The sequence below is a fragment of the Salvelinus sp. IW2-2015 genome, linkage group LG4p, assembly GCF_002910315.2.
Source record: "Salvelinus sp. IW2-2015 linkage group LG4p, ASM291031v2, whole genome shotgun sequence".
Taxonomy (NCBI): Eukaryota; Metazoa; Chordata; class Actinopteri; order Salmoniformes; family Salmonidae; genus Salvelinus; species Salvelinus sp. IW2-2015.
In genome coordinates, this window is record NC_036841.1 from 13,924,114 (window position 1) to 13,950,759 (window position 26,646).

The following is a 26,646-nucleotide window of genomic DNA, read 5'->3' on the forward strand; positions in this document are numbered from 1 at the left end:
TGCACCATCGAGAGCTTCCTGACCGGATGCATCACTCCCTGGTATGGCAACTGCTCGGCATCTGACCGTAAGGTGCTACAAAGGGTAGTGTGTACGGCACAGTACATCACTGGGGCCAAGCTTCCTGACATCCAAGACCTATATACTAGGCGATGTCAGAGAATGGCCCAAAAAATGATCAAAGACTCCAGTCACCCAAGTCATAGACTGTTCTCTCTGCTACCGCACGGCGATGGAACCGGAGTCCAGGACCAAAAGGCTCCTTAACAGCTTCTACCCCCAAGCCATAAGACTGCTGAACATTTAGTCAAATTGGCACCCCCCCACCCCTTTGTTTTTGTCTATGCATAATCACTACACATTACCTCAGCTAACCTGTACCCCCCCCCCCACACACATTGACTCGGTACCAGTACCCCCTGTATATAGCCTCGTTATTGTTATGTAATTTTCTTGTTACTTTTTAAATTTGATTTGATTTCTTATTTTTTATATATTTTAGACATTTTACATTTTTTAAATGTTACTTTAGTAACAATAATATCTTAACTGTATTTCTTGAACTTTATTGTTGATTAAGTGGTTGTACACATTTCACGGTAAGGTCTACACCTGTTGTATTCGTCGCATGTGACAAATACAATTTGATTTGATTTGATACAGGATGGAGGTGGGTATAGATGGCAGAGTACCCAGAGAAACCTTCCTAAACCCGGTCACGGGTGCAGTGGTAGACAGGGTAGATTCCAGGACCCTCCAGTGCAGGGCTGAACTCAGCCTGAAGGCCCCCCCTTCTACTCCTCTCCCCTCCGTCCCCCTTCCCTCTTTCCCTCTCGCTCTATCCTCCTTGACTCTTCTGCGGTGGCTCCCCCTCCCCACTCATTCGTCCCTGTGCCGGCTAGGGAGACACATACCGCCTGCCTGCTGCCTGCAGCATTTGTGCCTGAGCTCCAGGCTCTGCTGTCCCCTCCGCTCCTTCCCCCCGCTTGCAGCTCTCCATCAGAGGGAACACTGACATCCTCTCTCCCCTGACTGCCTCCACAGCTCCACAGCTCTGCGGTGCAGACGCTCGCTCTCTCTGAGTGAGTTTTTTTCCTCTCCTCTGCCTGGTCTAGCTCTCAGGCTGTGGGATTAGGTGGATAATCAGTGTGTCGGCGAGCAAGAGTGAGGGACTGAAGCAAAGAGAGAGAGAGAAAGCCTGGATCAGGTGCAGCAGCCTTGACTTCGTCTGTCTCTTTCTGTTACTCTCTCTTTCAGTCTGTTTTCTGCCTGGCACATACAGAAGGGTAGACAGAACTCATAATCCAGCAATTAGCCTTCCTTCACCCTCTTTCTCCTTCTCTGGGACTCATCGCAAAGGAGGAGAGAAGAGGAGGGAGACACTCATCGCAGGACTTTGCAGAGTGACAAGTCGTGTTTTCTTATTTGCTCGCTCTGCGTCCTACTTCGCCCTACCCCTCCCCTCTATCCCACCCGCACCCCTGCTTGCTCCAGCCAACACACACCCACACACCCAAGAGTGCGTATCCAGGGGCAGACAGACAGATAAACAGACGGACGGACAGACAGATTGCCAGACGGACGCAGTAGGATATGGAGTCCAAAGGAAGCGTCAGGTTCTCTATGTCCAGGTGTTTGAGCTCAGGAGACACCGTCCACGCCAGTGTTGTCATCACACTTCTGCTCGGTGAGTCCAAAAGCTGACTTTATACTGGCATTTTTCCTCTCCTCTCCTTAACCCTCTCTCTCTCTCTCTTGCTCTCTCTTGCTCTCTCTCTCTCTGCACCRGTCTTCCTCCATCTACCCCTGGGGTGCCAGCCAAATCACTACAGTTTCTGCCGATCTTGCAGAAATGTGTKCGACGCCGGCAGACAGGGCTGCACACGTATTGCTTGTAAGGCAGGGGTTTATTTGGTTACATGGCTCATGCTTTTCTATATTGGGAGACTCTGATTCGTGTGTTCTAGCCACGCCGGGGCAGCGAGTGCTGATTCTTGCTATTTTACGGTTCACTAAGAGATTGAGTGGAGGGCATCAATTTTAGCTATCCTTGCCTAGATTCTGAGTCAGTAAGAAGATGCTGGTAACAATGGATCCTGTTTAGGGCAAGGGGAATTATGGGCACTGCCAATGGACCTGCCAAGTCAATGAGTATGATGATGTCCAATATTTACATCTTCTGCCGTGCTAAAGGGGGGAATGGAGAGAATGATCCATGGGACAAGACAATATACATCTAGATGAGGCAGTGGGATGGAAGTTGTCATGTGAGGAACACAGTTTAGTTGTCGGAAGATAGCCCTTTACACTGTCTTCCCGTCAGAGGATCAAGTGATGCAGATTCTACTGCGCACTTCATTCTGTCACGCTACATTTACACATGCCACGTAATCAGGGACATATTTAACTCATACAGCTGATGAGGTGAACAGTACGGTGTGAATCCAGTGAGGGAAGTGTATAGGAATGTACGGAGGAATATTATATTTTGGGGAAAACATATTTAATATAGAAATAAAAAAGTCYGATAATGAGCAGGTTTGATCAATAGCTACTCAAATCGCAGGATATCCGTGCGTTATCATTCTCCCCAGTCTTCTTCCTGCTATGTTTTTATTATCTTTTAAACATGTTTTGTTTAGCTACGTACAGACTAGTGTGACCACTAAGAATGGTCGAATAACCACATGGTACCCTACATTTGAATGTCTGGGTGATATGATGTTTTTGGATACAAATTGCTGTAGTATGTAGGTTAGCATTGTAGTAGATTGCCTGAATGCTAGATATTGTATCATATTCCATATTGTTTCAACATATAGTGCTGTATAATGCACAGTTTTAATTTGACCTTTATTTAAATAGGGGAGTCAGTTAAGAACAAATTCTTATTTACAATGACGGCCTAGGAACAGTGGGTTAACTGCCTTATTCAGAGGCAGAACGACAGATTTTGTACCTTGTCAACTCGGGGATTCGATCTTGCAACCTTTCGGTTACTAGTCCAACGCTCTAACCACTCGGCTACGCTGCCTCCCAATAACACAGTATAGTTACTCAAGCTTCAGACAAACTATGCCCTATGTATTTGAGAATCCACACATGATCATGTCAGTTTGTTATCGCTAATTGTTAGCACGTACTGTAATATGGACACAATTATTTGTGGGATAACTTAAGACTCCTCAGCATCTTTTGAGGTGAGTGCCTTTTTGGCACCGACATCAATCCAGCATCAAATAAGAACAAGATCACAAGATTACACAAAACATCTTAAAACACGTTTATGAGTCTAAATTAGCATACGATTCTAAAGAGGCCGACACAGCAGAGAGCTACCGATAATAAATAGGCTTTTCATTTTCATATTTCTTTGAGATGGAATCTGACATGATATTAGATTAAGACATACCTGATAAGTAGCATCTCTCGCCTGTGTGTATCACTTGGCCAGTTTTCTCTGGATTCTCTGCCAGGCGGCTCATCCTTGGCTCTGCGTCAAGGTGAAGTYCAGGTATTTTTTCTACAGCTGGGGGGCGAAGGGTTAATGTGCATGCTCATATATATATCCCCCAAGTGTACAGTGGAGGGTTTAACCTCCAATAAAATAAATGGGGTTCACATATGGACCAGCCAGGCCTAAAACAAGCCAACACCCCCTCGAAACATCCATCAGAGACCCGGGAAGGATCTTTAATGTTGCTGGAACGTTTGTGCAACCAAAATGTCACATATAATGGCCCGGCAGTTATATCATTAGATCCTATGGTCGTTCTACATTAGCAGAGTTGAGAGAGAGACTATTAGACTACAGTATGAGAGCTGTTAGCTGTGAGACTTGTACTTCACATCAGGTAATGGACAGAAGGTCAGCGAATTACAATATTTTAGTTTCACATTAGGATGTAGCCAGACAAACACCCAATATAAGGCTTAAAGATGCAATCTCAAACTTCTGTATAATTTCAGCCAGCAGTTTTGAAAGTGGTGCTCACGAGCCAAATGTGGTCCCCGTTTTCTGTATACTACGTCATCCAATTCTGTACTCTGTTATCCATTTGGTATGATATGTTACTTGCTACATTTTCAAAAAAAATAATATTGCAATTTGTATGATATGTTACAAATCCAAAACGTACTATATGTTACAAATTTGTTGTGCTTAAAGATGCAATATGTAACTTTTTGGGTGACCCGACCAAATTGACATAGAAATGTGAACTACAGTATATATATCTGTCATTCTCATTGAAAGAAAGTCTAAGAAGTGGTATATCTGTTCTGTGTGCACTATTTCTATGCTCCCCTTTCTAAAGTTTCATAATTGAGTCTTTTACATTTGGTTCTTTAACATTTTAACATTTTAACATTTTGGGTTATTGAAAATATATTTCACACCGGATTAGATAGTACGATGATTCTCTACATTCTGAATGCTTATTCTGTTACATAAACTGAAATTAAGCGAACTATTTGAATTTTTTGCAACCAGGTAATGGCAGAGCAATTTCTGCATATTGCACCTTTAAGATCCCGGAGTTCCTCTTTACTAAGGGCTGTGCAGTCCTGATGAAAAGCCAAGCCCCTTCTCATCTGTTTGTGCTTGAAGTGAGTGAGCAGGCGTGAAATAGCCAACATCTGTTCTGGCATTATTAATCTATTTTTCGTGTAAGTCTAATGGAGGAAAACTACTTGTACGACACACAGGAACTCTCACCCTCAGCAAGACAAATGGGTAATCAACGTATGGGAGAGCGGGGTAAGTTGAGACATTTTTACATTCAGCACCACTATGTCAAGTAAATATAGTATTCTTTGTAACAAAGATATCTACATATATTTCAGGATGTTGTGTTTCCCTGGAAATAATTAGAATTCATGTAAACATAACAGTTTTGAAAACATAGCTTGTCCAAAAAAAAGTGGTCTCTTGGCACAACTTACCCCGGGTATGGAGTAAGTTGAGCATAGGGACAGGACAAGTTGAGCTGCCTTGGGGTAAGTGGGTGATGGTGTCCTGTGACAGTGGGTGATGGAGCTGGTAGGTCAAAGTTGAATTCATGGAATGGGGGTGTGGTATATTGCATATCTTAAATGTATGCCTACATTCAGATATAGATCTCTGTGTTCAATATCACTTACCCTTCCATTTATTGACCAGTTGTCTGGGACAGGGATGTTGTTTCAATGTGCGTATTCGTAGGCAAGTAGTCAAGGCTTCTAGGCCCATCCGACTGGGCTCACACTGGTTGAATCAACGTTGTTTCAATGACATTAAGTTGAACCATCGTGGATTTGAGGTCTGTGCTCAGTGGGATGAAACTGGTCTGCAAAATTCTTGATATGTTTAGCAAGCTCAGACTCCATGTTATCAGATGGGATGGCGTATCGCTGCAGAATGCTGGTTAAGTGTGCCTTGAATTCTAAATAAATCCCTGACAGTGTCTCCAGCAAAGCACACCCACACCAATATATTTTGATTTGTTTAACACTCTTTTGGTTACTACATGATTCCATATGTGTTATTTCATAGTTTTGATGTCTTCACTATTATTCTACAATGTAGAAAAACCCTTGAATGAGTAGGTGTGTCCAAACTTTTGACTGGTATTGTACATATCTTTTCATTTTTTTCAATGTACTTCTTCAGTGTCATTCAGTCTATTTTTTTCATAATGTGTCGCTGCTTCAAAGGACTTCTTCCCTTCTCTCGTTTCCTTGGCTGTTCTCTCATGAACCTCAAGGGGGGCTAAACCGCTACCTGTTTTACATGTGCATGCACAGGGCATGATGATGTCTGCTCTGTAACAATAAAAATGCATCTTGAGTTCATATGCATGACACATTGGAAATATACGATGCATATTATGCATAGAACTGACTAAATGTAATTATCATTTGTATGGGGTATGTGGCCATTGGATCAACTTGCCCCATGGCCATTAGCTRAACTTACCCCAAGGCAAACATTTTGACTATATTAACCCACACAGCTATGCACTTTCATGCTTGATTTAGGACCTCATATTGTAGCTTATAGAGACCCCAACTGATGTATAAAACAATCTTAATAAAACAATCTACTTTGGTTAAGATACAGTACTCGCATCATAAAACCTATAACACAATGCACTCATTTCAGTTTTTGACAGACTGAAAAACAGCTTTTATCGCCAGGCCATCAGACTGGTACCCTGCACCTTAGAGACTGCTGCCCTATGTACATAGAGTCATTGAACACTGGTCATTTTAARAATGTTTACAAACTGTTTTACCCACTTCATATGTATATACTGTATTCTGGTCAAGGCCCATCCTATACAACTACACAACTTTTCTATTAATATACGGRCTATACATACCATCATATACATATATATTTATATTCCGGACTCTAGCATTGCTCGTATTGATATTTCTTAATTAATATATATATATATATTGTATTGTTAGGTATTACTGCACTGTTGGAGCTACAAACACAAGCATTTTGCTGCACTTGCGATAACATCAGCAAAATATGTGCACACGACCAAACAATTTTGATTTGAGTGTATGCGTAACTTGAATCTGCATTCAGCTCCCTATATGAAAGTCAAGTTTGCAGGACCAGACTGGGTGGATATGTGGTCGGGTCTGCTATCAGATAACTTTGACCATTATCAAGGCATTGAACTGCTGGAGGGGTAGTGATGCTTTATCTCTGAAAGAGTCATGTAAATTACCCCGGTGGATATCTGTTGGATATCTGTTGTTTAGCTAACAATACAGATGATTTTAAGCCGTTTAAGTCATGTACACACACATGACATCCTATGAATACCCATGGTGCATAGTGTCATGACTTGACTTTAACATTAATCTGCTTATTTATATAATCAACAACTATGTTTCAACTATGATTCAAATAATCATGTAACAATTAACTCATTAGGATCTGGGGCACCACGAGAGCGGTTCTTCAAAGAGTTACCATCTCCCGAATGAAACTCTAAAAGGTCTTTACCTATCACAGTCAATGTATTAATCATAACCTCGTATCATACCATCATTCTGAACAGTCGTAACCTCCTTGCATCTGCAAAAACCCGAGCCTTACTATGATTCAGTACTACACAAATTGGTTTAATTATTTATTTACTAGCTAATMAAATGGTAACACAGGATAGGCAGAGAGGGACAATGACACTTAACATTGGTACATTTAGAAACTACTCTCACTTACAGTAATCATATACTTTGCACACGAACCTCCGCCCTCTTCGGGTAAGAAATCATGAATGTATTTACGTGAAATGTCTTGGTTTGCTGGATTTCTCTCAGCGGACAGGGCCGCCTTGGAAAGGGAGTTGGACCTTTTCGCTTATAAGGCCCTGATTGTTCAAAATGGTTCTGACAAGTTTCATACTGTTGTCCTTTTTTATAGTTGTCTGTTATCCGGTGACTTGTCATGTAGTCCTGAACAGAACTACAGAGTTTATATTCCTTCCATTCGCTCCTGAAGTTGCTGCTTTGAAGATAGGCTAACCAGCCAGGTCGATGGTAGCGTAATACACTGGTTTGAGTAGAGTAGTAGGATGGTCCTACTTAAATTTGCTTTGGAATTTACATTACTTAGGGCAGCTAATCAGCCGCACCAGTGATTGTCCTGGAGGTGAGTTTATCATCTCTACCTTATGTTGAGATTCAAAGTTCAGACCCCTTTAAACGTGCAGCTGCAGCTTGACGTCTCTCTGGTCTAGTATGTTAATTTCTTCACCCATKATTTATTCAGTTTGTTCGAAAGGGGCGGTTCCCGTCAGGCTGACATGCTCTCTGACCTCACTCGTGAACATGACTTGTCACTTGCAAAGTTTAAATAAAACAATTTCTCTTATAGCTCCTCAAATCACATCCCTCTCTTAACAAAAACACTTTCATAATTGTTCATATTATATGCACAACGCATAGGATGGACACTTCGTACACGCAGTGGGTTTACTTTCCAAGTTACGTATTTTCTTTATAACATGTTTAATGACATCACAAAATAACAAGCAAAATGGCATTCGTTTTCTATAGATCGCCTTTGGCCATTCCCCACGTTCTATGTTAGAAATATTGTTCCACTATTAGCTTCTGAACGTGTTAGAGTTTCAGCGGGAAAAAGTCTCTCGTAACAAAGGAGATTCCTTTGGTGAATATTGGGGAGGGAGACATGAATCTTCTCTTCTTGATTTACAACAGGGCGTGAATCCTGTTGCGGGTGAGAGGGGTCTGATTGAAGTTATTAATTGAAAACTTGATCTGACCTATTTGGATTCTCATGGACAGTCATGACAATAGACTCCTGAGATAATACACTGGCATGCCATGCCTTTGGAGGTCAAGACTTTGACCATGTTTAATGGTGTAGCATTTGACTCTATTTTTATTTAACCTTTATTTAACTAGGCAAGTCAGTTAAGAACAAATTCTTACTTACAATGACGGCCTACCAAAAGGCAAAAAGGCCTCCTGCGGGGACGAGGGATAACATGACAACACAGCATAGTAGTAACACAACATGACAACAACATGACAACACAGCATAGTAGTAACACAACATGACAACAACATGACAAAACACACATCACGACAAGAGAGACACCACAACACTACATAAAGAGAGACCTAAGACAACCACATAGATGGCGAACACATGACAACACAGCATGTAGCAACACAACATGACAACAACATGACAACACACACATCACGACAAGAGAGACACCACAAACTACATGAAGAGAGACAAGAGCAACATAGCATGGCGAACACATGACAACAGCATGGTAGCAACAACATGACAACAACATGACAAAAAACACAACATACAGACAAGAGAGACACCACAACACTACACAGGAGACCTAAAACAACAACATAGCATGGCCGCAACACATGACAACACAGCATGGTAGCAACACAATATGACAACAACATGACAAAACACACATCACGACAAGAGAGACACCACTACACTACATAAAGAGAGACCTAAGACAACAACATAGCATGGCCGCAACGCATGGTAGCAACACAACATGACAACAACACAGGGGGGTCCTCTCTCTTCCTAGCTGAACCGGTCCTCTTAGCCACACTATAACAAAGGGTATGGCTTTTTTAGAGGTTATTTGGTATGGCTTGTGATGTTGGCTTGTTATGTTGTTGTGAAAAGAAATGGCATTGGGAAGAAATCAATTTCCTGCAAACCCACCARAACACGTCCCATTTATTGTGGATGTAATGCTAAAGCCTTTAGACATAGTATTATTTATCATATATGACGTAACTCTGTATAGCCATGAATAGCATGTAGGGTGTCACACAGAGCTGAAACAACCGGTGTGCAACAACGTTCCTAACCAGCAGCAGTGAATGTGAAAGACTTAGCTCAGCAGAAATAGACGAAGTGGCAGGGACCAAGGAGAGTAGATCATTATTATCAGAGTGTGAATGGGATTAGAGGGATGCCCCTGTCTCCCTCTTCATCTCCCTCTCCCTCTGGCTTGATTACCTGAGATGTTGAGCTTTAGTTGACTCTTTGACCTTTCACCATGAGCGTGTTTGTCTCCAGTAACAAAGTTCAACTTTCTCTTTTTAACATCCAGACGGTCTTATTCTTCAAACGTGTGTGTGTGTGTGCGTGCGTGTGTGTGTGTGAGTGCGTGAGTGCGATGTGTACGTTAACAAGTGTGTGTAGATTTGTGTTTGCATGTAAGTGCTGCGGCACGTGCACTTAATTATCTCTTTGTGTGTTATGGATGGGGGACACTGTCCTGGTTATGAGCACACTGTTCTGGTTATGAGCACACTGTTCTGGTTATGAGCTCGTGACATCCTGTTGATCCACAGATTAGTCTGGACTGAGCCACAATCATGGGGAGGGCCGGCAGCACCAGCTGCCCTGGTGTTCATAACCATACTCGTCTTAAGCTGGTCTGTGCCCCTGCCAATACCAGCACCCACACCCCGGGCTGATGTCATTTCCTCTTCAGACACATGCCACTCTTTCAGGCCGAATAGTTATGTCACTTTAAACCATATCTACATGTACATACTACTTCAATCAGCCTGACTACCCATTGCTATGGTATGTGGGTCTATTGTGGACTTGAACTCTTGTGTGTTCCTGTTTTCAAATAAGTTGAAAGATGCCTCGTGTGCTAATACAGTTTGTAATAGTCCCCCTGGAATTGGAAACCATTTCAAAAGATAATGACTAAGGGCTGATGTTCTCAACAAAAATGCTTAGGAAAATGATCTCCATCTTGGCATCCTAAGCCATTATGCTCCGCGTTCAGGGTTTTATCATTAAGTTAGACCACAGATAAAGGGAGACAATAGTTCAAAATCCGCCAAGACTCACATACTGGGAAAAGAAGATGCCGTCTTTCTGAGAAATCTAAATTCTGTTCTGTTCTAATAGGGGTGTGTTGTCATTATGTGGTGTTGCTGTTTAGGTGAGTCGTGTTCTCTTGAGCGGGTTGGAGGGTTCAGCTGAAATGACACTGGATACCTCTAGCATACGCGTGTTTCCATGTTTGTTTGTTTTTTCCTCCAAAACAACTTTTCCTTGGCTTTCTCCAGTGTAGCTGAAGCAACGTTTTGTCAAAGYCCCCAGCCACCCCAGTCATAGACTGTTCACTCTACTACCGCATGGCAAGCGGTACCGGAGTGCCAAGTCTAGGACAAAAAGGCTTCTCAACAGTTTTTACCCCCAAGCCATAAGACTCCTGAACAGGTAATCAAATGGCTACCCGGACTATTTGCATTGTGTTCTTTTATTTCTTTACTTACCCATTGTTCACCTAACACCTTTTTTGCACTATTGGTTAAGCCTGTAAGCCTGTAAGTAAGCATTTCACTGTAAGGTCTACTACACCTGTTGTATTCAGCGCACGTGACAAATAAACGTTGATTTGATTTGATTTGACCGTGATCCAAGAAGAAACAATGTCCTCCACTCTGCACTGTGTTTTGGTGTGCTGTAGCCGAGAGAGCAGTGTGCCTGTAAGAGGGCCAGAGYGAGAGAGAGAGAGGCCTGCTGCACAGGCTGAGTGTACTTACTGAACTTCAGTCTCACTTTCAGGTCTATGGAGTGACTCACGGGCTTCTGTTTGACTGTGTTATAAAACCCGCCTGATGCATTTCCATACGCAATAGAGCAGCCTACATCTGTAGTCACCAAGTGGAGGGCTCAAGGGACCAGATGGATAACCGAGCGCCAGGCCACGCGGCCACTAGTAAACGCGCACGGAGAGGAAGATGGAGGAAGAGAAATTGAATGAGAGAAGGGTCAACTCAGTGAAGAAGTAGGAATGTGAAGAGGGATGGAGAGAATACAGAAATAGATGTATTTTTACCAGAGCTTAGTTACATTAGGAGCTCCCATGAAAGAAGGGATGAATTAAAGTTTGAGTGGAAATAGAGAGTCTTCCCCAATGTCTGACGCAGCCTGTAGAGACAAGTGTGGCGGGCCTGTAATGAATAGGAGAGAGAAACGAGAGGAGGAGAGAGGAGAGGGGAGAGCCAAGGGCAGATGAATTATTAAACAACTCTGAGTTTTTAATGCACAGGGTAGGGGTGAGGAAAGGAGGAATAGTTAGCGAGAGATTCTGAGTGATGGTGGGACGGAGGTAAAAGAGGCAGGGGCGGCAGAATGGTTTAGATGGGGAAGAGAGGGAAGAGAGGGACAGGGACGGGTGGAGTAAGACTACACAACTAAGAACAATAGATGGGAGATAGCTAAGTAAATGGAGGGCTGTGTTCTTTCTGTTGTTTCTTTTCTGTTCTTTCCGAAATGCATCACTCCAATGACCACTTCCTGGGTCCTGAACAGGCAGTTGAAGATGGGGATGTTTTGAAGAAGGGTGCCCTTTCGCTGTTCCCAACTCCCTTGGAATAGAAATTACAACAGAGGTTTGAATGGAGCATCTGACAGGAAGTTCCAGGCCAGCAGTCACTTTACATTAGTGATCCATCCCCGGACGAGATGAAAATGCCAAAAGGATGAGATTAGGAATATAATCCGGCCTTGTACCCACACAAACCTCTGCCTTTGTGGCTCATTTTTGGAAAAACTGATCTAACTTTAGCAACTGGTNGAATGTCATCAACCCTCACCCACATACAGATCTACTGATCGACTCCCCAGAGCTACATAACTCCACTGACCACACACGGACACTCAGCACTCCTCCCCTGTGTGCAATTCCTGCCCCGTGCTGACGGCCTGTACATAGCAATGTGTTGTAATACTAACACTATGCACTGCTTGTTTGCGACATCAATCTACATGGATTGTAACATGTAATGATAGACTCCTTGCTGTGGTCCGTGGTTGTAGTGTCAGACTGAAAAACTGCAGTGGCATTTGTTTTTGTATTGCACACCTGCCGAAGTGATAGTTTGAATTGCTGTACTAAAATCATAGGTGGTTGGGCCATTTAGATTTACTGGAGGTGTAATGGGGTGCGTACTGGCGGCAGAGAAGTCAGGCGCAGGAGAGCGAAAACTGATTTACAACGGTGTCGTTTAATCAACATAAAACCCCCGTCAACAGAACAATACATGAAATGGGTCAAACAAAACCCGGTAATCACCAGCATACTGTACATAAGCACTACAAGAAACAATTACGGACAAGGACATGGGGGGAACAGAGGGTTAAATACACAACATGTAATTGATGGAATTGGAACCAAGTGTGATGGAAGACAAGACAAAACCAATGGAAAAATGAAAAGTGGATCGGCGATGGCTAGAAAGTCGGTGATGCCGAACGCCGCCCGAACAAGGAGAGGGACCAACTTCGGCGGAAGTCGTGACAGGAGGATTATGTACGTCAAGGTTATGAGGGAATGTTTGACGACTTCATGAATTAAGGTACCTTGGGAGAATAGGGTTGATTGGGAAAAAATGAAAACTAGGACTGCTTCAACGTTTTTCTTGGATATTTCCTCAAACCAGTCCAAATMAACCAGAAAGCAATTTCTAGCTGTTCAATTTGTATTTTGCACGAAATGTACATTCTACTAATCGTCCAAAGATTTCCCATATAGGTTACAAGGGAAATTCAGTTATGGCTGTAAATTGAGAGCCTAAATACAGCACATGGAATGTTTACACCAAAAGGTCAGCTCTGAGGAGTTTTAATGGATTCCCATCCCCTGGGTTGGGGGACTGAGCCACAATCATGGGGAGGGCCGGCAGCACCAGCTGCCCTGGTGTTCATAACCATACTCGTCTTAAGCTGGTCTGTGCCCCTGCCAATACCAGCACCCACACCCCGGGCTGATGTCATTTCCTCTTCAGACACATGCCACTCTTTCAGGCCGAATAGTTATGTCACTTTAAACCATATCTACATGTACATACTACTTCAATCAGCCTGACTACCCATTGCTATGGTATGTGGGTCTATTGTGGACTTGAACTCTTGTGTGTTCCTGTTTTCAAATAAGTTGAAAGATGCCTCGTGTGCTAATACAGTTTGTAATAGTCCCCCTGGAATTGGAAACCATTTCAAAAGATAATGACTAAGGGCTGATGTTCTCAACAAAAATGCTTAGGAAAATGATCTCCATCTTGGCATCCTAAGCCATTATGCTCCGCGTTCAGGGTTTTATCATTAAGTTAGACCACAGATAAAGGGAGACAATAGTTCAAAATCCGCCAAGACTCACATACTGGGAAAAGAAGATGCCGTCTTTCTGAGAAATCTAAATTCTGTTCTGTTCTAATAGGGGTGTGTTGTCATTATGTGGTGTTGCTGTTTAGGTGAGTCGTGTTCTCTTGAGCGGGTTGGAGGGTTCAGCTGAAATGACACTGGATACCTCTAGCATACGCGTGTTTCCATGTTTGTTTGTTTTTTCCTCCAAAACAACTTTTCCTTGGCTTTCTCCAGTGTAGCTGAAGCAACGTTTTGTCAAAGYCCCCAGCCACCCCAGTCATAGACTGTTCACTCTACTACCGCATGGCAAGCGGTACCGGAGTGCCAAGTCTAGGACAAAAAGGCTTCTCAACAGTTTTTACCCCCAAGCCATAAGACTCCTGAACAGGTAATCAAATGGCTACCCGGACTATTTGCATTGTGTTCTTTTATTTCTTTACTTACCCATTGTTCACCTAACACCTTTTTTGCACTATTGGTTAAGCCTGTAAGCCTGTAAGTAAGCATTTCACTGTAAGGTCTACTACACCTGTTGTATTCAGCGCACGTGACAAATAAACGTTGATTTGATTTGATTTGACCGTGATCCAAGAAGAAACAATGTCCTCCACTCTGCACTGTGTTTTGGTGTGCTGTAGCCGAGAGAGCAGTGTGCCTGTAAGAGGGCCAGAGYGAGAGAGAGAGAGGCCTGCTGCACAGGCTGAGTGTACTTACTGAACTTCAGTCTCACTTTCAGGTCTATGGAGTGACTCACGGGCTTCTGTTTGACTGTGTTATAAAACCCGCCTGATGCATTTCCATACGCAATAGAGCAGCCTACATCTGTAGTCACCAAGTGGAGGGCTCAAGGGACCAGATGGATAACCGAGCGCCAGGCCACGCGGCCACTAGTAAACGCGCACGGAGAGGAAGATGGAGGAAGAGAAATTGAATGAGAGAAGGGTCAACTCAGTGAAGAAGTAGGAATGTGAAGAGGGATGGAGAGAATACAGAAATAGATGTATTTTTACCAGAGCTTAGTTACATTAGGAGCTCCCATGAAAGAAGGGATGAATTAAAGTTTGAGTGGAAATAGAGAGTCTTCCCCAATGTCTGACGCAGCCTGTAGAGACAAGTGTGGCGGGCCTGTAATGAATAGGAGAGAGAAACGAGAGGAGGAGAGAGGAGAGGGGAGAGCCAAGGGCAGATGAATTATTAAACAACTCTGAGTTTTTAATGCACAGGGTAGGGGTGAGGAAAGGAGGAATAGTTAGCGAGAGATTCTGAGTGATGGTGGGACGGAGGTAAAAGAGGCAGGGGCGGCAGAATGGTTTAGATGGGGAAGAGAGGGAAGAGAGGGACAGGGACGGGTGGAGTAAGACTACACAACTAAGAACAATAGATGGGAGATAGCTAAGTAAATGGAGGGCTGTGTTCTTTCTGTTGTTTCTTTTCTGTTCTTTCCGAAATGCATCACTCCAATGACCACTTCCTGGGTCCTGAACAGGCAGTTGAAGATGGGGATGTTTTGAAGAAGGGTGCCCTTTCGCTGTTCCCAACTCCCTTGGAATAGAAATTACAACAGAGGTTTGAATGGAGCATCTGACAGGAAGTTCCAGGCCAGCAGTCACTTTACATTAGTGATCCATCCCCGGACGAGATGAAAATGCCAAAAGGATGAGATTAGGAATATAATCCGGCCTTGTACCCACACAAACCTCTGCCTTTGTGGCTCATTTTTGGAAAAACTGATCTAACTTTAGCAAACTGTGTATCCCCTTGGTCATCGGATGTGTGTGTTTGTTGTGTGTCTGTGTGTGTGTGTGTTGTGGGGGGGGGGGGGGGTTGAGGACAGTGTTCTTGATTTAATCTGAGATTAGCATGAGCTAGCACAGCTGTGATGGCATTCACAAGGGCACTAAAGGAATCAGGAGAGAACAGGGAGGCTGCCAGTTTGGGTTGCTAGTCTAGAGCAGATGTACCTTAGAGGTAAACAAGTAAACACCTCACAGAGACGCAGACAGGCAGGTTAAGAATTTAGGCACACACACACACACACACCCCGCATGCTTAAAAATGTGCTGAGTCGTGATATGAGCAGTGCGATAGACACTAGCTCTTAAACTACAAGGCAAATATCATGTATCAGGTGAGCGGAACATTTTAAATTCACTGGATATACAGTGTTTTACAACAGTAATGTAAACTCTCAGACTACGGTAACAGCAGTGTCACCACAATTGTACGTTGACTGTTGTCAACAGAACAAACAGTCTGCTGAGTCACAGCTAAACGACGGAATCAAGCCTTCGCTATAAACAACACACCAGTCCAACAGCAGCCTGTTTTTCTCTCTCTCTCTCTCTCTCTCGTCTCTCTCTTCTCTCTCTCTCTCTCTCTCTCTCTCTCTCTCTCTCTCTCTCTCTCTCTCTCTCTGCTCGCTCTGTCTCTCTCCTCTCTCTCATCTCTCTCTCTCTCCTCATCTCTCTCTCTCTCTCTCACTGTCTCTCTCTCTCCTCTCTCTCTCTTGTCTCTCTCTCTCTCTTCTCTACCCCTCTCTCTCTCTCTCTCCTCTCTCTGTCTTCTGTCTCTGTCTCGTGTCTCTACCTCTCCTCTCTCTCTCCTTGTCTCTGTTCTACCCTCCTCTCTCTCTCTGTCTCTACGCCCTCTCTCTTCTCTCTATTCTCTCTCTGTCCTCTACCTCTCTACCTTTCTCTCTCTCTGTCTCTGTCTCTGTCTCTGTCTCTGTCCTGTCTCTGTCTCTGTCTCTGTCTCTGTTCTCGTGTCTCTGTCTCTCTCTCTCTCTCTGATTTCTCTCTGTCTCTCTCTCTCTCTCTCTCTCTCTCTCTCTCTCTCTCTCTCTCTTCTCTCTCTCTCTCTCTCTCTCTCTCTGCTCTCTCTGTCTCTCTCTCTCTCTCTCTGCTCTCTCTCTCGTCTCTCTCTCTCGTCTCTCTCCCCCTCTCTCTCTCTCTCTCTCTCTCTCTCTCTCTCTCTCTCTCTCTCTCTCTCTCCTCTCTAACTCTCATCTTTCCTCTCTCCTCTCTCTCTCTCTTCTCCTGTCGCTGTTCTGTCTGTCTGTCTGTCTGTACTGTCTGTCTGTCTGGTCTTGTCTGTCTGTCGTCTCTACTCTCTCTCTCGTCTCTCTCGTCTGTCTGTCTCTCTCTACCTCTCTTCTCTCTCTCTCTCTCTCTCTCTGTCTCTCTCTCTCTCTATCTCTCTCCTCTATTCTGTCATTCTCGTCTCTCTTCTCTCTTCTGTTCTCTCCTCTCTCTCTCTCATCTCTCTGTCTCTGCTCTCTCTCTCTCTCCTCTCTTCTCTCTCTCTCTCTCTCTCTCTCTCTCTCTCTCTCTCTCCTCTCTCTGTTGCTCTGTCTCTGTCTCTGTCTCTGTCTCTGCTCTCTCTCTTCTGCTCTCTGTCTCTGTCTCTGCTCTACCCTCTCTCTCTCTCTTCTCTGCTCTCTCTGTCTCTACCCCCTCTCTCTCTCTGCTATCCTCTCGTTCTCTACCTCTCTCTCTGTCTCTCCTCTCTGTCTCCTCTCTCTGTCTCTCTCTCTCTCTCTCTCTCTGTCTCCTGCTCTCTCTCTCTCTCAGTTGTTCTACTCTCCTCGTCTTCTCTCTCTACTGTCCTCTCTCTCTCTCTCTCTCTAATTCTCTCTCCTCTCTTACTCTCACCTGTGTCTCTCTCTCTCTGCTGCTACTCTCTCTCTCTCCTCTCTCTCTCTCTCCTCTCTCGTCTCTCTCTCTCTCTCTACTACGGCCGGTCTTTATGACTCCAGAAAAACGAACACCGAAAAAAAAAATAAGAGCAAATAGCCAAAACAGGGCAACATCGCGAACCCCTAACACCCAAACGCAACGACAGACCCAGAGAGCCAAAGAGCAACAAGGCTTCAAAAACAACCCCGCACCCCAACACCCCCAAACAAGAAAAAGCACCCCGCCCAAAAGCACAAAAAACCCGCCGATAAGGCCCAGAAACCAACACAATCAAAAACAAGCAACAGAAACGAACAAAAAAAATACCTTGAGCGAAAAAACAACCATGGGACATGAAACAGAAAAAAAGACGAACAATAATCCATCGCCACAACAGCCGAGCGCCCAATAAGAACAAAAGAAATAAAGAGAATAAAAAAGAGAACGCAAGTACAAGCTCACATACAAACCAGCAGACTACGGGGGATTGTTTTTTTTTTCCATAGTGTGTGCCCCCGGTGTGTGTGTGTAGTGCGAAGGTGGTGCGAGTGAATTCAAAAGTAGTAATAAACAACGAACAAAACGCAACGCACGTTGTGTATCTAAACAACAACCAAAAACTGAAAAATGTTTGTGTGAGTGTTCGCTTGTCGTCTCTTGTGTTATATTTGTAGTTCGTGGTGAGTTTGGGTTGGGGTGTACTGTGTGTGTGGTGTTGTGTCCGAAGAAGAAACCAAATGGGGGAAAGAGTGTAGGGGTGGAGGGAGCGGGAGGGGTGGCGCGGACATGGTCGACGTAACTGTGTTTGGGGTGTGGGGGGGGTGTGTGTGTGGGGGGGGGTACAAGGACTCACCAACACCCCGAGCACAACCCCAACAAAGACTCAACTTGTAATAAACGGTTCTCTCTCTCTCGTCTCATGGCTCTCTCGTTCGGTCTTGCGACGTCGTCTCGTCGTGACAGTGCGTGCTGTCCTCTCTCTCTCTCTACCATCTACTCTACAAACTCATCACTCTCTCTCTCTCTACTCTAACATATTAGAGGCAACGATTGATCGGATAGTGGTGTATGTGTGTAGTGGTGCGTGATGGTGTTGGGCATGCTGGACCAAGTGGTTGGAAGTAAATGACTAATTTTGCCAGGCACGCAGGCAGGCAGTTGAGGCTGGTGAGCAAAAGGGTGTTCTTAAATGAAAACCACTGAGAGATTAGTTCTGTCCTGCCCTCCTGGGACCCACAACACACACACACGTGACTGACCGGCCATGCTCTCCCCAACCTAGCTAGCCCAGCACTGCTGGCATCATACGGCTTATAGTGTCGCCAAACCCTGGCCTCTGAGCCCTTGAGCCCCCTTGGGCCAAAACCAACACCACCACAAAACAGTTGCCTATAAATGGTGTAAAGATGAGGAGTAGATGAGCAGAGAGAGCAAGGGAGAGGGAGGCAGAGCGAGAAACAGAGTATATTGAGCCGCTGCAGCATTACTCTGCAGCATTACAGAGAGAGAACGAAATGGATGGAGGGAGGGATATATTGCGACGCTGAAGAGGGAAGTGTGCGTGCATGCAAGGGTTTGTGTGTACCGTGTGTCTATGCCTGTGCATCCCTTTTGTACAAAATTGAAATTGTACAAAATAGGGAGCTTGGATTGTTTTGCAGGTACCCCTCGCTCATTCTCCTTCTGCTTCCCTCAGTCAGTTCCCTCTCTTTGCTGAACTGTGATTGATGCTAGCGTCTGTCATTCTCAACACTGTCATTCTCAGCCACAGCGGCCCAGTAAAAAGAACAATCTGTCAAGATCTGACAGTGGATTGGGTGGGTATAAACTATATGCCAATAGCTCCAACTAGCCCCCTAGGTGGAATTCACACCATATTGATTACACAATGCAGATTACGGGGTTAGATTTCAGATGCAATATAAATATGACCGAGACTATTTGGACTGAAGTGGCTAGAGGCTAGGGACTAGGGAGTAGGAGCTAGGGGCTAGGGGTAGATTTCGGGTGGGATATAAAGACTGATCTACACTATTTCATTTGGAGTGGAAGAATCAGCACTAATGTGGTAATTACCCCAGGTAATCGGTGCAATTAATGATCTGTTGAATTGTTATTTGTTTTCCTAAGTAAGTTGCTTTAAATAGCTTTTCGATCACCGCCAAGGACAAGCTATTTTACTAAGACACCTTTTGTCAGTCAATACCTTGTCATTTGCGACTGTATTGCCATTCACTGGCACATCAAATTGTCTATTGATCTGCAATGAATTATACTGAAGAAGAAAATTAACGCAACATGGAACAATTCTACAGAGTTACAGTTCAAATAAGGAAATCAGTCCATTGAAATAAATACATTTGGCCTAAATCTATGGATTTCACATGACTGGGCAAGGGCGCAACCATGGGCGGTCCTGGGAAGCCATAGGCCCACCAGCTTGGGAGCCAGGCCCACCCACTGGGGAGCCAGGCCCAGCCAATCAGTATGAGTTTTTCCCCACAAAAGGGCATTATTACAGAGAAATACTCTTCAGTTTAATCAGCTGTCCAGGTGGCTGGTCTCAGACGATCCCACAGGTGAAGAAGCCGGATGTGGAGGTTCTGGGCTGGCGTGGTTACACGTGGTCTGTGGTTGTGAGGCCGGTTGGACGTACTGTCAAATTCTCTAAAACGACGTTGGAGGCGGCTTCTGGTAGAGAAATTAACATTAAATCATCTGGCAACAGCTCTGGTGGACATTCCTMCAGTCAGCATTCCAATTGCACGTTCCCTCAAAATGTGTGGCATTGTGTTGTGTGACAAAACAGCACATTTTAGAGTGACCTTTAATTGTCCCCATCACAGGGTGCCCCTGTGTAATGATCATGCTGTTTAATCAGCTTCTTGATATGCCACACCTGTCAGGTGGATGGATTATCTTGGCAAAGGAGAAATGCTCKCTAACAGGGATGTAAAGAAATTTGTGCACCACATTTTTTGAGAAGCTTTCTGTGCATATGGAACATTTCTGGGATTTATTATTTCAGCWCATTAAACATGGGCCCAAGACTTCACATGGTGCATTTATATTTTTGTTCAGTGTAGAAAACGGAAATAACAATTTGAATGCATTTTCTATTGCAGATGCAGATTGTGCACACACAAACACACCAATCCACCACTGCAGCCACCACTCTTCGACACACAAACCCCCCTCCCTGCTTCCCTTCATGAAGACATCTTATTTTAGTGCATCGTCATCACCTCTCTGTGGATCACAGAGCTGTGACACCTGATGAAATGTGAACACTTCCATCATAATAGGCAGCGTGAATGATTAAGTGTTCCATATAATGGCACCAGGCAGAGTGAAAATGAGCCATTCAAAAGCTTTGGCTATATACAGCACCACTGACCTTGGAGCTGAATGGGAGGCTCCATCTCAGCATAGGAAAGGAAAGCTAGAGCCTTGGTGGGACTGGGCTATTTTGGGCTGGATTAGGTGGGACTGTGCTAGGTGGGACTGGGCTGCGTGGGACTGGGCTGTGATAGGTGGAACTGGGCTGGGCTAGGTGGGACTGGGCTGGGATAGGTTGGACTCTGCTCGGGCTAGGTAGGACTATGCTAGGTGGGACTGGGCTAGGTAGAACTATGCTAGGTGGGACTGGGCTGGGCTAGGTGGGACTGGGCTGGGATAGGTGGGACTGGGCTAGGTAGGACTGGGCTTGGCTAGGTAGGACTATGCTAGGTGGGACTGGGTGGGAGTGGGGCTATGGTGGGAGTGATCTAGGCTGGGCTGAGTGGGAGAGGGCTAGGCTGGCTGAGTGGGAGAGGGCTAGGCTGGGCTGGGTGGGAGGGGGCTAGCTGGGCTGGATGGGAGTGGGGCTATGCTGGGCTGGGTGGGAGTGGGTTAGGTGGGAGTGGGCTAAGTGGGACTGCGCTAGGTGGGACTGTGCTAGGTGGGACTGTGCTAGGTGGGACTGTGCTAGGTGGGACTGTGCTAGGTGGGACTGTGCTAGGTGGGACTATGCTAGGTGGGACTATGCTAGGTGGGACTGTGCTAGGTGGGACTGTGCTAGGTGGGACTATGCTAGGTGGGATTGGGCTGGGCTGGCTCAAGATGGAAGCTGTGCATTGGACCATGCCTCCAATCACACCATAACTGCAGCCTTAAAGGACTAATGCATACTGCATTACTGGTTGGTTTTTTACCAACAAAACCGATGCCCTCACAAAAAATAAACACGAGGCAAAAAACAGACAGGGTTGGCTTGCAATCAAATTATTATAGACAACATAAACTATTTTCTGTCTGCAAATGTTTTTTGAAAACAGAAATTAACTTTTTTGTCAAATATATTATTACAGTTGTTGGTTAGCTAGCTAGCTATCCATATAAGCATAGACATGACAAGTGTCAAAGCAAGAGATGATATTAATAGCAAAATACATCTAGATGGTGACTTTAGAAATAAAGTTGTGCTTTAGCTGTTTAAAAGTATTTTTGTGGTAGTGGAAGAAGCTGAAAACGTTTTACTCAAGCTGATGGCATGACACACAAGTGCCCTCATTATCCAATGAAGACAAGAAAGATGTAATGTTTGTCTATACCCTGATTAAAACTTGTTACATTGTTTGATTTGTTTAAAACCTGTTTGGGATAGGGGGCAGCATTTTCACGTTCGGATGAAAAGCGTGCCCAGAGTAAACTGCCTGCTACTCAGGCCCAGAAGCTAATATATGCATATTATTAGTAGTATTGGATAGAAAACACTCTGACGTTTCTAAAACTGTTTGAATGATGTCTGTGGGTATAACATAACTCATATGGCAGCCYAAAACCTGAGAAAAATCCAACCTGGAAGTGGGAAATCTGATGTTTGTAGTTTTTAAAGTCGAATATACAGTGTCTATGGGGTCATATTGCACTTCCTAAGGCTTCCACTAGATGTCATCAGTCTTTAGAACCTAGTTTCAGGCTTCTATTGTGAAGGGGGAGAGAATAAGAGCTGTTTGACTAAGGGGACTGGAAGAAGGCCATGAGCTAAGTCAGGCGTGCGGCCGTGAGAGCGAGCTGCGTTCATTTTCATTTCTAAAGACAAAGGAATTGTCCGGTTGAAACATTATTGAAGATTTATGATAAAAACATCCTAAAGATTGATTCTATACATCGTTTGACATGTTTCTATGAACTGTAATAGAACGTTTTTCACTTTTCGTCTGGACTTTCGTCTGGACTTGCCCGCGTCTTGTGAATTTCGATTGGTGAACTAAACGCGCTAACAAAAAGGAGGTATTTGGACATAAAGATGAACTTTATCGAACAAAATAAACATTTATTGTGGAACTTGGATTCCTGGGAGTGCATTCTCATGAAGATTATCAAAGGTAAGTGAATATTTATAACGCTATTTCTGACTTTTACTGACTCCACAACATGGCGGGTATCTGTATGGCCTGTTTTTGTGGCTTAGCGTTGTACTCAGATTATTGCATGGTGTGCTTTTTCCGTAAAGCTTTTTCGAAATCTGACACAGCGGTTGCATTAAGGAGAAGTATATCTTTAATTATATGCATAATTTGTATCTTTTATCAAAGTTTATGATGAGTATTTCTGTAAATTGATGTGGCTCTCTGCAAATTCGCCGGATGTTTTCGAGGCACAACATTACTGAACATAACGCACCAATGTAAACTGAGATTTTTGGATATAAATATGAACTATATCGAACAAAACATACATGTATTGTGTAACATGAAGTCCTATGAGTGCCATCTGATGAAGATCATCAAAGGTTAGTGATTAATTGATCTCTATTTCTGCTTTTTGTGACTCCTCTCTTTGGCTGGAAAATGGCTGTATGCTTTTCTGTGACTTGGCGCTGACCTAACATAATCAAATGGTGTGCTTTCGCTGTAAAGCCTTTTTGAAATCGGACACGATGGCTAGATTAACAAGAAGTTAAGCTTTAATTTGGTGTATTGCACTTGTGATTGTATGAAAGTTAAATATTTTTTAGAAATGAATGAATTTCGCGCTCTGCCATTAAAGTGGATGTTGGCTAGGGGTTCCGCTCGCCTAGCCTTAAGTAACAGTACATGTAATTATCGTTTCAATGCTTTTTTATGCAAAAAGGGGGTAAACTGCGTTTGCGTTTAGCCTCCACAAAATCACTGCTCTTGATCTTTTCATATCATAAGAAACTTTAATTCTGGATCATTTGTTTTGAAATGTCTCTCAGATTGATGAGAGAATGGCTAGACTGATGTTATTGAAAGTACAGCTGTCAATCTGTCTAGTAGGGAGTATTTCTCATCCCTTTTCACCTAATGCTGCTCATAGATGATGTTTGTCACGCCTGCTCCCGCTTCCCCTCCCTGGCGCTCAAGGGCGCCAGGCTACCCATCTTTACACGCACCTGTCACCATTATTACACGCAGCAGCGGTCATTGGACACACCTGGACTCGTTCACGTGGCTGATTGTATATTTGTCTGTTCCTTGGTGGTGTTCCCTGTGTCCGCATTAATTGTTGTTATGTGTTCCTGTCCAGACGCTGTTCCTGTTCTGTTTCCTGTCCGTCAGTTATTAAACCTTCACTCCCTGTACCTGCTTCTCATCTCCTGCGTCGATCCTTTCAGAATGCGGTCACCATTACAAGAAGCATCAGGGAGTTTTTATGGTTTTGTTTTGTTGGTGACATCAGACCTGGGGGGCGCCGTTGATGGAACCGGGGGTGCCTAAGCTGGCTCATCGGGCTGTCATGCCCTAGCTGGCTCAAGAGGTTTCCTTGCCCCGGTTGGCTCGGCAGGCTCTCATCCCACGTCATGCTTCAGCTGGCTCATTGGGCTCCTATGCCTCAGCCGGCCCATGAGTTTTTTGGTTTTGTTGGTGACGTCGGGCTTGGATTCCGCCGCCGATGGAACCAGAGGTGACTAAGCTGGCTCGTCGGGCTGTCATGCCCTAGCTGGCTCGAGAGGTTTCCTTGCCCCAATTGGCTCGGCAGGTTCCCATCCCACGTCATGCTTCAGCTGGCCCATGGGGCTTCTACACCGCAGCGGGATCGTCAGGCTGTCACGCCTCGGCCCGTCCGGCTCGCTTAGGTGGGACGCTGGCGCCCCTAGAGGGGGGGATACTGTCACGCATGCACCCGCTCCCCCTCCCTGGCGCTCGAGGACACCAGACTACCCGTCTTTACACGCACCTGTCACCATCATTACGCGCAGCAGCGCTCGTTGGATTCACCTGGACTCCTTCACGTGGCTGATTGCCCCTGTATATCTGTCTGTTCCTCGGTGGTGTTCCCTGTGTCCGCGTTAATTCTTGTAATGTGTTCCTGTCCAGACGCTGTTCTTGTTCTGTTTCATGTCCGTCAGCTATTAAACCTTCACTCCCTGTACCTGCTTCTCATCTCCTGTGTCGATCTTTTCAATGTTGTTTGAAACTTTACTTTCATTTAATTGAGTGCGGTCAGTACTTGTGGTCAGTAGATGTGTGGTCAGTAGTTGTGTGGTTTTGGGCAGTAGTTGTGGGCAGTAGTTGTGGGCAGTATTTATGGTTAGTAGTTGTGTGGTTCAGTAAATGTGTGGTCACTAGTTGTGGTCAGGGATTGTGGTCAGTAGTTTGGGTCAGTAGTTGTGGTCAGTAGTTGTGGTCAGTAGTTGTGTGGTTCAGTAGATGATAGTTGTGCTATTATTGTCAGTAGTTGTGGTCAGTAGTTGTAGTCAGTAGTTGTGGTCATTAGTGGTCAGTAGTTGTGGTCCATTTTTTTGTGTGGTTGTGGTCAGTAGTTGTGTGATTGTGCTCAGTAGTTGTGTTCAGAAATTGTGTTCAGTATTTGTGTTCAGTATTTGTGGTCAGTAGTTGTGGTCAGTATTGTGTGGTTGTGGTCAGTAGTTGTGTTCAGTATTTGTGGTCAGTAGTTGTGGTCAGTAGTTGTGGTCAGTATTGTGTGGTTGTGGTCAGTAGTTGTGGTCAGTAGTTGTGTGGTTCAGTCATTGTGTGGTTGTGATCAGTGTCTAAACTACAGTTGTTGGGTGTAAAAACTGAAAGACGTGATGAGAAGTGATTGGGTGAAATATGAATTGAGTGTATGGAGACAGCTGCGCTTTATCCAATCAGAGCAGCAGGATCAACGTACAGCCCGCCCTTCCTACAGACAGGCAAATTAGCCAGTTTAGTTATTTATAGCATGGGGCACCATCCTGAGAAGGAGGACAAAGCTTGTGAGCATCTTCTCTGTAGCATTCCAGGTCGTCCAGACCGGGGAAGCATTAGAAATCTTAGCACTAGCCGTTCGGTTCAAAACAGATTCACAAATCATGGGAATTTGTCTCATGCTAAAGATATTGTCTCCCTCCAAGGCATGTGTTGCTAGGCAACAGTGGCCTTGGCAGGCCTGCTCCCTTCATGGCTAAAGCCAGTGTGAGAAACATGCTAGCAAATGTTTGTGCTATGAAACTAAATAAATACTGAACTCTGACCCACACAACTTCTTTGATTGATTCCTGATAGTGTTGTTGGACAAAGCAAGGAAAGTGAACTTCAAAAATGTTTTCAAAATGGAATTTGCAGGTGTTGTCGGTGAGTAATGAATCTGCTAACTTCTGACATGATTTACTGCATCTTTAGTGAAAGCAGTTGATGGGTTACTAAAACAGCTCTACCAATTGATTGGTTAAAGTTGTCTGACTTGTTGGGGGAGTGGTCAAAAGGGCAGTTGTGATAAAAAAAAAAAAGCCTTTACTAAAACAGCAGTGTCGTTAGATTGGTAACAGATAATTCTGTTCCAATTTCAGATTTGAAAAGCAGGGAAGTAGACCAAGATGTCATACCCTAAATTTTTGTCTAAGTTGTTGGCAAAGTGGTAAAGTAGATGATTTGTGTCAAAAGTTGCATTGACAGTGAATGGAATGTCGAAAGTGATGATGTCACAATGGGGCCGTTAGAATGTTGAGGAAATCTCTTGAAAGTGGATGGATGACAAAAAAAAGACAAAAAGTTTCATAGTTTATAAAGTATGAAATATATCCAAAAGTTGGATACAAGTGTAATGAATACTCAGGGAGAAAAGTGTGTAGATTCACACGCAGAGCACGGCAGTTGTTTATTAAGCCTTCGCAGAAGGCAGGAATTGTGGTCACAGGCAGGAATTGTGGTCACAGGCAGGCATTGGTCAAACGCAGGCAGGCATTGGTCAAACGCAGGCAGGCATTGGCCAAACGCAGGCAGGCATTGGTCAAACGCAGGCGGGCAACGGTCAAACGCAGGCGGGCAACGGTCAAACGCAGGC

The 26,646-nt window shown here is 44.4% G+C and overlaps 1 protein-coding gene across 1 annotated transcript in view; it reads left to right on the forward strand.

The window, feature by feature from the left end:
* The first annotated feature begins 1,409 nt into the window (after positions 1–1,409).
* The window catches only part of LOC111960550 (sodium channel regulatory subunit beta-4-like), a 31,244-nt gene continuing 6,007 nt past the window's right edge, over positions 1,410–26,646 (forward strand). Inside the window, exon 1 of the mRNA XM_023982590.3 lies at positions 1,410–1,687. Within this exon, the coding sequence (XP_023838358.1) occupies positions 1,594–1,687 (94 nt within the window). The 5' untranslated portion in view covers positions 1,410–1,593. The remainder of the gene's footprint in view (positions 1,688–26,646) is intronic.